A 12,584-nucleotide genomic window follows, 5' to 3' on the forward strand; every position below is an offset into this window, starting at 1 on the left:
AACCCAGTATGCAAACAAACTCTGAAAATAACTCTAAAAAACAATAATATGCACATTGCTTGAAAAAAAATACAAGGAAAGGGGAACCAGTGAATTGCAAGTGCAGCCTAATTATATGAGAGACAGAAGGAAATTGGAGAAAATATCTCCTGAAGACAAATATTATTTTCTCTCCAAGGGAAAAGTCAGTTGCCATTTGAAATTCTAATTATCACAATAACAGAGACGTTCACTGGTTGTATATGCAAATCCAAGGGAACGAGTCCCAATGTTAAGTTAATTAAAGCTGTGTTCTTTGGATTTTCGATTTTTGGGGATTATCGCCATGACCTGAACTTGTTCGCCAAACGTAAAGGGCGGCTCGGTGACAATCCGGAGCGTACTGTATGTAAGTAACCTTCTGCTCTCACTACAATTACTCTTGAAAGAAAAACCAAAGGCTCTACCTGTTGGGCCGCTTCAATGACTTCCTGTGTGGTCGCCGTGGCGACAATGGCACTGTTGCTCCCTGGGCTGAGGTGCAGGGACAGCGAGAGTCCAGAAACCAACTGCACCCCCAGCTCTGTCACACTCACTTTATCATCCAGCACTCTGATTGTCCTCTCAGCCAGGACCAATGATGTCAGAGGAGACAGCACCTGCGAGACACGGAACAGCGCTTGCTTACTTCCACGTCCAAATAAAATACAGTGCCACCCCACAACAAAAACCCTTCAACCACACGTAACACTGTTAATGCCCTCTAGGGGGTGAAAAGTCATCATTTGTGTTTTTGTTTGGCTCGGCTGAAGTATAGGCTATTTTGTCTCCAACAATTGGTCCCCTTCAGCTTTTCAACTGCTTTTTTTTTTATTGACCTATGTCATATTTCAAATAGACTTGATAGCGATTAGATCAAATAAAAAAAGGTCACAGTAAGTACCGTGTAGTCAAGTCAACTTTAATTGGCAAACGACTTCAGTGGTAATGAGATAAATACAAAAAAAAAAAAAACACACAAAAAAAACACAAAACAATACCAAAAAAAAAAGAAATTAACGGAAAGATGAAAAGAAGGGGCATGTTTGCTATGATTATACACTGAAATAAAATAATTTTTTCCCCCGCTGGATTTACTTAATTCGGACATCGATTGTGCATGGTAAAAAGATGTTAAACTAACATACGTATATCATTTGAATATATTTGAGGAAAACAGTAAAAAAAAATGACATCAGTTGACCACATTTTAATCATGTGCAACTGAAAGTTATGTCGGTTTTTCCTTTGACATTATAGTCAGTTTTAGTCATTTCATTTAGCTATCTTTTGTAAAAGCACTCTCGTTTTTATTTCATTTCATTAACGAAAACGTTTCCTCAATTTTAGTTTCAGTTACTTTATCAGTTTTCGTTAACTATTATAATCTTGATTGCCAAGGATGTATAAATTTGCCTTCTTTATTTTCAATTGAGATATTACTTTTGTCAGGCGTGATTATTACGCTGTGTATTGTAACACATTTTCGAAGGGCACAGGGTTTTGGTGAGATATCCTGTACTATGTATAATAAAAAAAAAAAAAAAAAAATTGACGTTCCCAATAATTAATGAGAAGTAAGCCAAATATGTTGAAAATATGCCAAGTGAAATGTCAGGAAAACGCACACGCTACCTGTATTTTGGTCAGTCCGGCGCTTCGTCCAATGACGACTTGTCCCTCCCACACTTGAGCAATCTTTGGGTCATCCACCCTCAGAGAGTCCTTCACCAGCTGCGTCACATCCACCTGCCAGTCGCTGCCCAACAGGAAATTCTGCTGGCCTTGCTCATCCTCGCCGCCAGTGTCTTGAACGCCTTCACTTTCCGACACAAAATGTGTAAAAACTTGCAGCGCGGTGCTCTGGTACTGAGGTACGCAGGAGTTCTCGGTCCTCTCCTCGGCTACGCCGCCGTCCTCCTTCTCGTCATACCTTGAAGCAAAAGCAAAAATATACGAAAGGTTGTTTTGTTTTTTTCAAGGGGTCAAAGTCTTTTTGTTTCTGTGACAATATGGCAGTCAAAGCCCGTCTGATCTGTTGTGGAGCTGGCAGGATTTTTGACCACCCAAAAGTCATAGGCCTCTCTCTGTATTTTTAAAAATCCATTCAAAACAGCTTCAAGAGACAACCTGCTGCTATGCTTGCATTCTCATTTTGTTCTAAAGGGCACCTAATATTTTGCAATTTCTCTGCCATTTATTCTGCCCGTGGCATGTACCCTTTGAAAGACGGAAAACTGTTTACAAAGCCAAACGTGTTCCTTGTGACTTTTTTATCACAAAGACCCACATTGGCCTTTTATTCAAAGAGGAAATCAACCCAAACATAGTTTTTTTTCAAGAATATGTTCCCAGCGGGCCCGCGAGTTGAAACAAGGCATTCTGATTAATTTTGCGTTTGTGGAATAAGAGTTAATAGGCTACTTTTTAGCCATCTCTGGGGGCGGCCATTTTGTCTTTTGTTGACTGAAAATGACATCACAACCGCTCACAACGACCAATCGCGGCTGACCTGTTTTCTGAATCTGAGCCGTGATTGGTCGTCGTGAGCAGTTGTGATGTCATTTTCAGTCAACAAAAGACAAAATGGCCGCCCCCAGAGATGGCTAAAAAGGGGCCTAATAACTCTTATTCCACAAACGCAATATTTATCAGAATGCCATCACGGCTCAGATTCAGAAAACAGGTCAACCGTGATAGGTCGTTGTGAGCAGTTGTGACGTCATTTTCAGTCGACAGAAGTGACAAAATGGCCGCCCCCAGAGATGGCAAAAAACGGGTGGATTAACTCTTATTCCACAAACGTAATATTTATCAGAATGCCTTGTTTCCACTAGTGGGCCTGCATGGAACATATTCTTGAATAAAATATGTTTGGGTTGACTCCCGCTTTAATTGTAACATTTTTGACACAGTCTATAGCGTTGGTGATGGTAAAAGTGCGCAAAAATATCTAAATAGGCATTAGGAATAGGTAGAAATAGGCAATTGGAGGTTCTGCCGTCAAGACAGCGATCCCTCGCTGTTAGGCGGCTGGGGTGAGGGATGGAGAGGGGGCGGGGTGTTGGTGGGGGAAGCGCCGATGTGGGGGATGACGGTGACAGTTTCCATTAGGTCTAACGAGTCACAGCCAGTCGAGCAGAAAAACCGGCTGGCAGGTTAACATGCTGTGGTCCTATCGCTTGGCTTAACTCCAATAACAGGGGCTCAGCGTCTCCTCCACATCATAGCAGTCGAAAGTGAGGTAAGATTAATGCCCGAGGTCAGGTCATGTTGGGGGCACTGAGTAAAATGATCAAAGATTCCGAGGGTTCAAATGACACGTTTGTGAACATAAGGTCCACGCACTTCCATATGCGACATGAGATGATCTGTTTACGGGCTGCTCGTCGGCACATGTGAATCCACAATGCTATGATGTAATCCCTGATCAGCCTTGGGTGGCCAATCGGGGGGCTGTATTTGTGTTAGAGTGCCACCCAGTGGGGTCTACAGCAATTAAAATTAGCAGTATAATGTAACGTGTAAGTACATAATTGCCTGTCCAAGCGCCACAGTATGAAAATATAATTTGCGATATCCCCGAATGTATGTTGCAAAGACTTACCCACAAATCCAGATGACTGGTGTTATATTCATGTGCTATCTACTTTTCAACTCTGAGCTTTGTTGTTTGTTATATGTTATACTAGGTTTTACTTTAAACTAAAAAAAAAAAAAAAAAAGAAAAAAAAATGCATTTGAAAACCGGACCAAACAAAGCATTGATAAAACGTAGAAATGGAGTATAGAAGAATAGAAAAATACTTTGAGGCCAAATTAAGTTCAGCTTTGTGATTGGTCAGTTTCACTAAACGTTGGCCAACGTACACGCAGAAAAAAAACATCGGGGGCTCTTGTGACAGGTCCAAACCGAGAGTTTCAATAACTGTACGGTATGTGATACAAACCGTCCTATAAAGGAGTTCCGTTTAAATTCATATGAAAATGCAACCAAACACCAAAAGCAATTCACCACATCGTTCCGAAACCCAAACAATCTGTTCAGTAAGTGTCCCAAGGACTAAGAACAGGTCTGACCTCTTTTGCCCCGAGGCGACAGGAACCCTCCAGCCTTTGACTTGATTGAGTTCAGGGTCGGCCACGTCGATGAGCAAGGGGAGGCGGGGCATCCACACGCTCATCTCCAGCTGTGCGCTCAGGAAGCTGTAGGTGAAGTTGAGCATCACCTTGCTCTTTCCTCGCGTCTCTTTCCCGTTCACATACACGTAGTCACACCTCTCTGACACCTTGGATCCGACAACGGCCGAAAAAGGGGGACACAGAATGACGGGGGAAAAAAAATGACGGAAAGTGAGATAAAACAATACGACGATTTTGTGAAATGGTCTCCCAGGTTAATTGACGATTGTGTACGAGTCCACAACTTCCACTCACTATTCCTACACCATGCGCGCACATGTAAATGTGTGTCTCCTGTGTTGTGTGCGCAGGATAACGACGACGACGGTCCAACACGGCAGATGGAGCCGCGAAAAAAGAAACAGACGCGTCTGATCCCGCTAGAAGGAAAAACATAAGCCCAAGCTAAATTGGTGAATGGCGGGTTGAATCTGAACCACAACCAAGTTGGCCGATGCTCTCGGATGTACTTCCAGTATGGAGACATACGATACGCAACATCACAGGTCCTTCCCCTCAAAACGCCAAAATCTCCTCATCAGCTGTTCCTTCCCTCTGCCAAAATCTGCGGAGTCAATTACTTAACAATCTGCCCAACAATTTCGTTCGTCATTTCATTTCAAACGCCGCCGTCATTATCTGGCCAACGCTCACAAATGTTGGGAACAAACGGGTGTGTCAGCAAGGCCGTCATCTGTCTTCTTTGCGTAAAATTTGGCGGATTTACTCGGAGATGGTGTCACAGCACGGGAGGATAAAACTGACACCTCCTGTTCCACCCACTGCTTACGATGTTGAGCTTGTGACGGAGTGATTATTGTTCTTAAAACAAAAGACTTTCATCATTTTCGGTTGGGAAATTGACATTTCGAGCCTTAAAATTGTGAGCGGCTCATGTCTGTGGACTATAGTAGGCTTGAGCTATAGCGGGTTTGTTGCGCACACACGATTTTCTGTTTTTTAGTGGATCTGTGCCCCGTCCTTCTAAGGTAATAGTTGACTTAATTATTTGCAGAGGTGGGAATTCCGTCAGACCGGTCAGTCAGTCCGTTATCGACGGTTTTATTTACGATTGACGATTGATGGGAACGCCTTTTAAAAAAGACGGACTGGCGTCATGATGGCCCAATGAGGGAATCCAGTGACTACCAGGTGTCCCGTGACAAAAATGAATTTGACGCTCCTGCCATGTAGTACTTTCTTTTTTGATGCAATATCGTGAAAGACGGCAAGCGTCATCGCAGAGCGACTTCTATATCCAAATCATGTTTCACGTGAAAAATCGGGCAAAAAATTCAAAGCCAATTCAAAGGAACGGATGTTATTTTTGAACTCAGCAGCCCAGATTTATCCAGAAACCATTATAACATATTTGGCATCGGAAAAACAAAAAAAAGGTTTTCGTTTGCCAGTGTAGTAACGTATGCCAGATAATCGGGGAATCGGATTCTACACAAACACATAAAAAAGGGTGAGTTTGGGGAGCGTATTATACAGGGGTGCATCTTATTCACTCAAAATAATAGTAATAATAATAATAATAATAATGCATTTTATGAATTGTTTTCTACACTGATTTGCTGCCGTTGTCATATTTATGAATGAAATACGATGACATCCACACACATCAGAATCTGCCTGCGCCCCGATCAAATTCACCTAAATCTGCACCGGTCTTCGAACATGGTCCCAGGAGGCGTAAGCTTTGGCAAATTTTCTGACACCAAATTTTCTGACACCAAATTTTCTGACACCAAATTTTCAGACGTGGCGGACGAATGTCAAAGAAGATGTTGTAGTAAAGGAAATAACGGCGTTCAAAGTACACAGACGGACACGTAGCACACTTACCTTAATAACTTGCTCGTCGGTTGACCTGCATTCCACCGACTCGGTCACATCAGAGACCGCCCCGTCCGTTCCCACGGTGACAACCTTTACGGGCACAGCGACTGTTCGACCGGTGAGGACGGCCGTGTTAAGGATTTCTGTGTCCTGCAAAAACAAAACAGAAATATTCATATTTTATTGCTCTTACTGTCTCATATAGAAATTATTTTACGTATTTAATTACGTGATTACATTTTTTTTTTTTTTTAGGAGGCAGTACTGTACACTACTGCAGAATTTGCCAAAGCGACACACAGCTATATAACTGTTTTCCATTTGAATTTTTCTGCCGTATTTTGGTGCTACATACAGGATTATAGCCATTTTGGGCTTTTCTTAGCAGTGCAATTTTGGATCATTATCCTATTGGAGGACCAGTGACCTATGACCGAGCCCAAGCTTGCTGACACTATGTAGTACATTTGGCTCCAGAAAGCCTTGTTATCAGTATCGAGACTTCATTGTATCCGGCACTTTAAGATACTCTGCCCCGGATGCAGAAAAGCAGCCATAAAAGTTCATGATCGCTACAATTTGGACTTTGGGGAGAAAAAAAAAAAAATCACCATATAATTAATCTCATTGGGAAAATTGGTTTGGAAACAAATCCGAGGTTATTCAGCATCACAGAAGAGGTCGCGTTCGACTTTGGCGCTTCCAATATATAGTCTGCATAATACAGTATCTTGTTACTTTATGAACTATATTGCATACTTATTGTGCTGTATAAACCTAATCAGCCACAGGAGATGAGCATAGTCTTTTGGCAGCAATCGGACGGAGCTCATTTAAAAAAAAAACAAAAAAACACACAACCCAAAAAAAAAACAAAAAAAAACGAAATGATACTTCCTGTCAGACCGCGCTCATTCCAGCGAAAGCGCAAGATGAATTAATAAGCGAAAAGCATTAAAGAGGTGGACTGAGATAATGAGCTCAATTAAGACAATGACGTTAATCCTTGAGCCCTCAGTGCGATGGTAGTAGCGGATTGGCGTTTACGGCGCCTTCTGCTCACCGCAGCTCAGATTCACTCAAAAGTCCTCTAAAGCTATGAGAGGAAAGGAGTAATTCTGACAGCTCTTTATTGTATGCAAAGGATTTTGTCTGATCCTTTAAAAAGAGGGCTTTCATTCAGAGATTAAATGCAGAAAGTTGGACTCTTATTCATAAAGGGTAGAACAATAGTATTTTTTGCATTGCTGCGATTGGGTGGAGACCAGTCCAGAGTGTCCTCCACCGCTTGCCCAAAGTCATCTGGGATAGGCTTCAGCTCACCCATGACCCCAATAAACGAAGACAAGCGCTCCAAAAAATGGATGGATGGATCTAAATGTATTATTTTACACAAGATGTTACCTTAGTTTTGTAAAAATATATAAAAGGGTAATGGCATGAAATGTGATGAAATACGATGTCACCGTTTTTTGATTGTTGAAAATATTTGTGAAAATATATTTTGGGAAGTTTTAACAATAATAATGCACGCCACACCACAGTGCATCACATTCTTTGGATGAACAAAAGACCTGGAACTGATGGCCAGAGTTTTACAAGAAAAACAGATTTAGACCGCTACGTTAGCTTCTCACTGCTAGCTAGCTGCTAAATGTTTAGCCATATGCTTGCAACTTGCGGAAGTATGTTGTTGTACAGTACAAATGAGGTATGTTAAAATGCTTTACATTACATAGTAATAGTAATACTTTACATTTCAGAGTACGAGGTGTCGCAGAAAAGTTCTCGGTCAGGTGCCACAAAACATTATTTTTAAGGTCTCACTACAAACTGCAAGTTTACCCCTTCAAAGTAATCCGCCTGGAGTCTAACGTACCTAAATTAATTCCCAGATAATTCAACTCGAAAATTTGATTTGTAGATCAGAAGGGAATCATGGGATACCTTCTTCTTTCAAGGTTAATCGAAAGGGAATTAAAACGTTTCTCTCAAACTAAATTACAATGTCACAATCCAATACCTTCATAACAACACTCCTCTATTTTCCACGGTGAACAATGAACCAATTTTCTCATAATTGCATCGTAAGGCTGAGGTACACCATTTTTTTGTGTGACTATTAAGCACCTATGAGAAAGAGCACCTCATATGCTGTGCTTTATCCCTTTGTGATGGCTGCTTTCACTCAATAAGCCATTACTGGGGGAAGAACACAATGAAAAAGAGAGAGCTAGTAATGAACATCCGAAAGCAGAGTTACAGCCAGACAAAATATTTTTGATTGAAGACTGCCATAGTTTGTGTCATAAGCCAGCACATCGTCTAGAAATTAAATGAAATGAAATTCGGTGAGAGGACACAGTAGAGAGCCTTTTTCGACTCTAATTTCCATGTGTCTCATTGGGCTCTGTCTGGCCGTCTAAAGTACACCCCCTCCTGTGGTTGTAACCGCAAGTCTCCTTTGCAGTCTGATTGTACGCGGCCGATGATAAACACCCGTGTTGCCAAATCGCTGTATTATTAACTAAGGGAAAGACACAGACGCGCACACGCGTCAACCATAATGCTAGCCAAATATGAACCACAGGACCCCTCAAACAGAGACAACAAGAAGCATGTCTTCCTCCTCAGCCAGCAGCTTATCTTAACAACTTCACAATCGTGCAACAGAGAACAATAGGAGACTGGACCTGATAAAATGCCATAATGCCTCTGCGTAACTGGGGTACAATGGAGATAAAGGGTGTGTGACTGACAACGCGCTGTGGTGCTACTTTGAGAAAAGTCACCGAGACTGCGCTAGGAAATTAACGGCGGTGGTCCAAATATTTAAGCCCAATTTGTTTTTTTGCCAGCTTCATTTTGTTAGGCAGGTTCAATTTATGCGATTTCTTGATTGAACAGGTCAAGAGGTCATCAGGTTTGGGTGTGGTCAGTCAAAATGACCTGAAAAATGTGATTAACCAGAGTAAATTCTTAATTTAACAACGGGGCAAGTCATTTTTGACACAGGGTCAGGTACAGTAGCTTTGAATATATACATAATTATGTATATATAATATAATATAATACAATATAATATAATTATGTATATATTCAAAGCGACTGTACCTGACATGTGTATATTTAGTTTACTCCTTGATGTTTACTTGATGGTTACCATTGTTGGATCTTTACATTTGTTTGATGCTCTTCAAGATTAAAGTGGGAAAACTATGAAAATAAATACGAATTTTAGACAGGGGCAAATACTGTTTCATGATTCTGTATATTGTAGTGCGATATAAAAACATCTTCTGTACAATATATAGCCAAATCATTGTTTCTATTGTCATTTTGACGCGCGGGGTTATCAGGGTAGCTGGCTAGCTATCTTGCTACACTCCTGTAGCGCCCGAGATGGTAACACAACGACAGTTGCCTTTCTTTTACATCATCCTTGTGCCTCACTCTCCAGGCATGACTAATCAATTTGAATTCAATCCGATCGTTACACAAAAAGGAATGCCCATTATTTTATTTTTTTTAAAACATACATTGCCAACCATACGAGAATGTCAAAAGCAATCTGGGCCCTTCGCAATGCGCTAATGCTCTCGTTTTGTTCACGCGGCGGCTCAATTAAGAGGGTAGTCGGAATTGAAATTGGAACACTTGTCACGTAAGCAGCAGCATTATGAAACCACTGACTGAACGTGTATTAAGTCATCACACCTGCAGATCAGCATTTGACTTGGCACTTTGTGCTGCTGTGAACGTCTGAGTCAAAGCAACAGGTTGCTTTGAGAAGCCCATATGAACCACATCTCAAAATGTCAGCTTGGACTGCAATATTTATTGCCTGCTGTACTAAAGTGGTTCTCACCTATTCAATCCATATCAATTATCAATAAAAAGTCCATTTGCTCCTGCACCTACGCAGTGCCCCGCACCACCGCAGCCAGAATGAAACAGAACGACAAGCCTCAGCCGTTTTCCACAGATAAATAAAAGCGAGGGCAGGAGTACGAATCAAACCCGAGATTAAATTTGATCCTTTGTCAAAGACGGTGATGCCCCAGCAGGGAAGATAGGTGTTTGCAGAATGTAATCTCAGTGCGGCGGTAAGCACTGCTGACTCAGAAAATGTTGGCTAGGGCCGCCCTGTGTAGTGTTTGTGTGTTGTCCCTGCACTTAGTGAGTTTCCTCTGACTTTCCAGCCAAAGACCAACGTTGCGCTATTTATCGACTTGAATTGCCACACTTGTAGTGTACTTGGGGCTCACCGGTCTCATTTCAGGGTGGGTTGTCTTCCCACATCAAATGACAACTGTCTCGATCGTGATGAGGAAATAGCTATGATGTCACGAGGTTAAAGCCACGTTAAGCTAGTTACGTCCAGGGCGGGAGTGGACAGGCTAAGCTAACGTTAGCATGAATGTTTATTTTTATCGGAAGAAATCTCAACACGACAGGTATACTAGGAGAAAACGTAGTAAGGTCTCTGTGATGACAAATCGGTTTGACCAATAAGCTAGCAGCAGTGGTTTATGGTATCCGTAATGTACCCCACTAGTGGAAGGTGGACTCCCACTTGTGGCGCGCAAAAGAATCACTGAAGAAAATATCCAAACCATACATAATGTTAGTGTGTTTTCTTTCTTTCTTTCTCTAACCCTTAGTTGAATGAATGAATAATTAATAATCTAAGAACACTTTTTAATTTCCTATATTGAAGGTCATTGTTCATTTTTAAACTGTACATAATGTTCCAGTGGCTGACAAGAATATTAAAGTGAAAGTCAACCCAAGCATATTTCTGCCAAGAATATGTTCTATGCAGGCTCATTCTGATGAATGTTGCGTTTGTGGAATAAGAGCTAATCCACCCGTTTTAGCCATCGCCGGGGGCGGCCATTTTGTGACTTCCGTCGACTGAAAATGACATCGCAGTTGCTCAGGGGTCAGACAGGCGAGCTGTGATTGGTCGTTACCTGAGCCCTGAGCAACTTCAATGTCATTTTCAGTCGACAGAAATGACAAAATGGCCGCCTCCTGAGATGGCTAAAAACGGGTGGATTTTTCTATATTCCACGAACGCAATATCAATCAGAATGTCCTATTTCAACTATTGGGCCTGCATGGAATATATTCTTGAAAAAAAAAAAAAGTTTTGATTGACTACCACTTTAAATCTACTTTTTAATGAAAACTTAATACTACTGTGTTTTAATGTTGGTCATTGGTACGAGCTAAGTATTTTTCTGAGGTGGTTAAATGCTTCAGGACCACTTGTGTTTTCCAAATCTCGATAGTAAAGGCCCAAGTTGTGCCGCTGCTGAGCGCAGTCAAAAGACAAACTTTATAGACGAGTAAGGATGGATGGTTTAAGTTGCATTCAGCGGAATTGGAATGTTAAATTAACTACCGGTTTTCAGAGGGCTTTAAATACAAGAAGCTAAGTAATTAACTCATGCGCAATCTTTTGCAGCACGCGTTTGCAATGAAACCTCTTTGCATATATCACGTTCATGTTATATACATGTTGCATTTTCATAAGTACATGTTCAGAGGCGCGTTTCTCCCGAGAATGAAATAAGATAAAAAGCAAACTGTGATGGCGAAGCACTTAACGTTTGCACTTTCGGACACTAAAGACGTGAAAGCAGCTCGGGGGCACTCTGCCATGACCGGGAGGAAGAAACATCACTTTTGATTACTAAAATTAAATCAGGCGCTAAAGTGATTTATTCTATGCTCATTAATTAGATATTGATTCATGACACAACCTGTTGGCCTAGTTATTGTATTGTCTGCTGCATTGCAAAAGACTAAATATTTAGACTATTTTAACTGCACCGAGAGCAAGGAGGAGGTCATGTATTTTCACTGGTTTATTTTTCGGTTTGTAAGTCATTTATTGCCCATAGTTTTTTGTTTTTTTTATATATATACCATAGTCAGCCTCATCGCGACCAAGCAGTACTATTCAGCAACACGCTTCAGTAATTTGTCAAGGGCGAACTTCAAAAATAGTATACCTCTGCGAGGTGTTGATCAATTTACCACTGCATCTAAAGACTGCGTTATTATGTATATATCCGAACTGATCGGGTATGTCATTTTATAAGAAAACTGTTCCAGCACTTGGAGTAGGTACGTGCTCTCCGAGTCCTCTTGTTGTTTAAATGCATTTATTTATTTATTTATTCATTTTAATGATAATTGCTCAACATAAAGGAGGGAACTGCAGAGGTTAGCAAAGATAAATAAGTTGCTCCTCATAAAACCTGTCCACATTTAGAGTGCTCTCCGGTGCAATATGCCCCCGGTTGAATAAATCACTGTGAACCTAAACTGACAAGACGAGGGAGGGTGGGGGGGGGGGCGGTGGCGGGGGGGGGGAGCTCTAAGCAAAACCAGCCGGCAAAAAGAAAGCAAACAAACACAACTACAAATTATAGGACGGACAGGATTAAGTCCAAATTAAAGTCTGACTGACGTTTACAGAGGCTGCATTTGTGGCCTTGATAGAAATAAAAAATGGATTGTGCATA

General features: G+C 41.3%; 1 protein-coding gene across 7 annotated transcripts in view; it reads right to left on the bottom strand.

Annotated features, from left to right (window-relative positions):
• The window catches only part of LOC147135722 (transmembrane protein 132C), a 163,194-nt gene that overhangs the window by 2,660 nt on the left and 147,950 nt on the right, over nucleotides 1-12,584 (bottom strand). For all 7 annotated transcript variants that reach the window (XM_086054099.1, XM_086054097.1, XM_086054098.1 and 4 more), the window contains 4 exons: nucleotides 6,052-6,195; nucleotides 4,099-4,307; nucleotides 1,654-1,951; nucleotides 447-638 (listed from right to left, as the gene is read on the bottom strand). In XM_086054099.1, the coding sequence (XP_085910225.1) occupies nucleotides 447-638; nucleotides 1,654-1,951; nucleotides 4,099-4,307; nucleotides 6,052-6,195 (843 nt within the window). The remainder of the gene's footprint in view (nucleotides 1-446; nucleotides 639-1,653; nucleotides 1,952-4,098; nucleotides 4,308-6,051; nucleotides 6,196-12,584) is intronic.

This window comes from Filicampus tigris, chromosome 15 (genome assembly GCF_054856515.1).
Source record: "Filicampus tigris isolate MCC_2025a chromosome 15, RoL_Ftig_1.0, whole genome shotgun sequence".
In the NCBI taxonomy this organism is placed as follows: Eukaryota; Metazoa; Chordata; class Actinopteri; order Syngnathiformes; family Syngnathidae; genus Filicampus; species Filicampus tigris.